Source organism: Dioscorea cayenensis, unplaced genomic scaffold (assembly GCF_009730915.1).
Source record: "Dioscorea cayenensis subsp. rotundata cultivar TDr96_F1 unplaced genomic scaffold, TDr96_F1_v2_PseudoChromosome.rev07_lg8_w22 25.fasta BLBR01001684.1, whole genome shotgun sequence".
In the NCBI taxonomy this organism is placed as follows: domain Eukaryota; kingdom Viridiplantae; phylum Streptophyta; class Magnoliopsida; order Dioscoreales; family Dioscoreaceae; genus Dioscorea; species Dioscorea cayenensis.
The window spans coordinates 11,900-14,489 of record NW_024088075.1 but is presented as its reverse complement, the minus strand read 5'-3'; the positions used below and the strand labels follow the sequence as shown (position 1 = coordinate 14,489).

The 2,590-nt window shown below is 36.2% G+C and overlaps 1 protein-coding gene across 1 annotated transcript; it reads right to left on the bottom strand.

Annotated features, from left to right (window-relative positions):
• Window positions 1-1,097: 1,097 nt before the first annotated feature.
• On the bottom strand, window positions 1,098-1,952 carry LOC120256870 (polyamine oxidase 1-like). The gene is made up of 3 exons (XM_039264541.1): window positions 1,679-1,952; window positions 1,342-1,591; window positions 1,098-1,248 (listed from the first exon to the last, which is right to left on the bottom strand). Exons 1-3 carry the CDS (start codon window positions 1,809-1,811, stop codon window positions 1,098-1,100), a joined length of 534 nt encoding a protein of 177 aa, XP_039120475.1. The 5' UTR covers window positions 1,812-1,952.
• Window positions 1,953-2,590: the final 638 nt, after the last annotated feature.

The following is a 2,590-nucleotide window of genomic DNA, read 5'->3' as shown; positions in this document are numbered from 1 at the left end:
TATATGTATGCTCTTGTTCTAATCCTTGAACCTCATCTAACCTAGTGAGCTAATAGAGACTCATATAGCCCTTGCATAGGCTTGCATGTGTTTGGACAAGCTCACCCAAGCTCCTATGAGGTCATGAATGGTTTTCCAAGGATGAGAGAGCTAGATCAGCACTTGTGATCTTACATATGATTGGGTGAGTTCATTTGACCATGAGGAAGTTTGCACATGGTCAGGCAAATCTTAATGAGCTCGGCCAACCACAAAGAACTTGCATATGGCTTAACTAAATATGGGACAAACTCATAGGGAAAGATGGAGGAAGAAAGAAAATTTTTAAAAATTAAAATGATAATTTCTAAAAAAAATAATAAAAAAAAGAAAGAGCGCTTTACTTGATTGTCAAGTCACTTTTAATTAGGGAAATGGAGGTCTTTTGAAACTTTCAAAAACTAGGTCTTCTATTGATTAAAAGAAAACTTAAACAAGAAAATAATATTAATTAAAATATATGGCTGTCCTTGCTAATTAATGAAGCATATTAGTTTGCTCAAAAGGATCATATTTAATTTTTCCTTTGCGAGTAAAGGCCGTAGGTATACAATACTAAAAAAAAATACAAAAACAAAAACAAAAAGAAGAAGAAAGAGGAGGAGGAGGAATCCAATCTCATGTCAATTTTTTTTTTAAAAAAAAAAAAACATAGATATCTTGTAGCTTTCTTTCATTTATTTTTCGATGTTTTTTATAGAAATAAATTTTTTTAAATAGACTTCTAAAATAAATTATTATTTATTTGACAACTTTAAAATGTGATGTTATAAAAAAAATCAATAATTTAATTCTTTAAAAAAAAATTAGTTAATTTATAGTTCCTACAAACAAGATTCAAGAAAACAAAACAGCATCAAAGAAAAAACTTAGGAGAAAACACACTTACAAAAATAATTAGTATACCTTTTCCCTTTCATCATTTTCCATTCTGTTCTAACCTTCATTCCCAATCTAAACGCATCCTTAAATTCTATATTGTACTTATATACATAAAAAGAGTGAGAGAGAGAGAGAGAGAGAGAGAGAGAGAGAGAGAGAGTGGGTGGAAGGATCTATTACTGTTTCATTAGACGTTGCATTGTTAGCAAAGAGATATCTTCAAACCCACTTGAAGGTAAAGATGAAGAAAGCTTCTCTCCTGACTTCTCAACCTTGGCCACAGTTTCAAGCCCATCAATTACCACCTTCTCTTCATACAAACCTCCACTACAAATAACAATTAGAAACGAACATAAATCTAAGCACATATATACAACACAATGAATTATATATACTAAGAATTAGTTGACTAAACCTCACTTTTCTTTATAACAATTAGCTGATATATTGTCATAGTTAGATTCGAAGTTCCTAAGATGAAGTTCTTGAGCCATTTTCCACATAGGGTTTAATTCTTTGCCACCCACTCCTTCAACCCAGTTAGCTCCCTTCTCCACCTGCAACCCTGCAAAGGGAACTTTATACATCCGGCCACCGATCCTTCCGGTCGCCTCAAGGATTGTCAAGTCTGTTATTCCTGCATCCGATAATGTCTTTGCCGCCGATATCCCTGTGAAAAGAAAATAATGGCACCTTGTTAAGTAAGTCTTTGTTCTTTGTTTTCCTAACCTTTGATTTTTTTTTTTCATTGCCTCACCGGACATCCCTGCACCAACAATGATCACAGAAGGTGATTTAGCCATTGCTCCTCCTATGAATATGATGAGCATCAGCATTATAGCTTCAATGGCCATGGCCTTCATCATGATCTCCGTGTCTTTCTTTTCCATCTTCTTGTTGATATTTATAGAAGAGATTGGAGGAGACTTTGTGTTTGGTTGGTTGCAAGCTGAGTTAGCATGTATTGTTAACGCAAGATGAGAGATAGTCGCTCAAACAACTATGATCTCAAGTGTTTGATGAAATGTCAGTTCACATTCACAGGAGATATAACTGTTTGATGAAATGTCTTTTGGTGGTCAGTGAAATAAGTGAAGGGTTGAAAAAAACAATAGGGGAGAGACACTCCAATAGTTTTCCTTTTTTTTGGTTTCAACCAATGAGCAGCTTGCTCATGTTTCATTTAAGTAGACAAAAAGTAGCAGGACAAAATACTACACACCACACCATTGGCTATCCCATACCTGTGACCAGCTATTGATCACGACCCATTCCTAAACCCACGCTGATTGGCTGGATACAAACTAAGAGAGAATACATAGTAATTAATGTCTTCTCTCTTTACAAGCAACTTCACTTCATTGACTGCTCCATCAGTACACTCACATCCATGCCTCCCATCCTCGTATGTGAACAGGATCCATACCAAAAACCATTTCCCACACACACCTGTCAGCAACTACCGCCGGCACACCCATCACTGATCCATACCTTCAATCACCATCAACACCTCCCCTTGATTGAAGTGTGCGCAACCCAAGTTGGCTTTTGATCATGTTGTGCTCCTCTACAGTCAAGGGCTTGGTGAAGATATTGGCCAGCTGCTCCTTGGTGCCGCAATGATGTACAACGATCACTCCTTCTTCAATCAAACCTCGTATGAAGTGAA

Excerpts from the sequence above, each read along its gene's own strand:
- LOC120256870 (XM_039264541.1), bottom strand. The coding sequence starts at position 1,811 with ATGGAAAAGAAAGACACGGAGATCATGATGAAGGCCATGGCCATTGAA. Across the intron at positions 1,592-1,678 it reads TGTTGGTGCAGGGATGTCCG|GGATATCGGCGGCAAAGACA; the intron begins GTGAGGCAATGA and ends TTCTTTTCACAG. Across the intron at positions 1,249-1,341 it reads GCTAATTGTTATAAAGAAAA|TGGAGGTTTGTATGAAGAGA; the intron begins GTGAGGTTTAGT and ends TGTTATTTGTAG.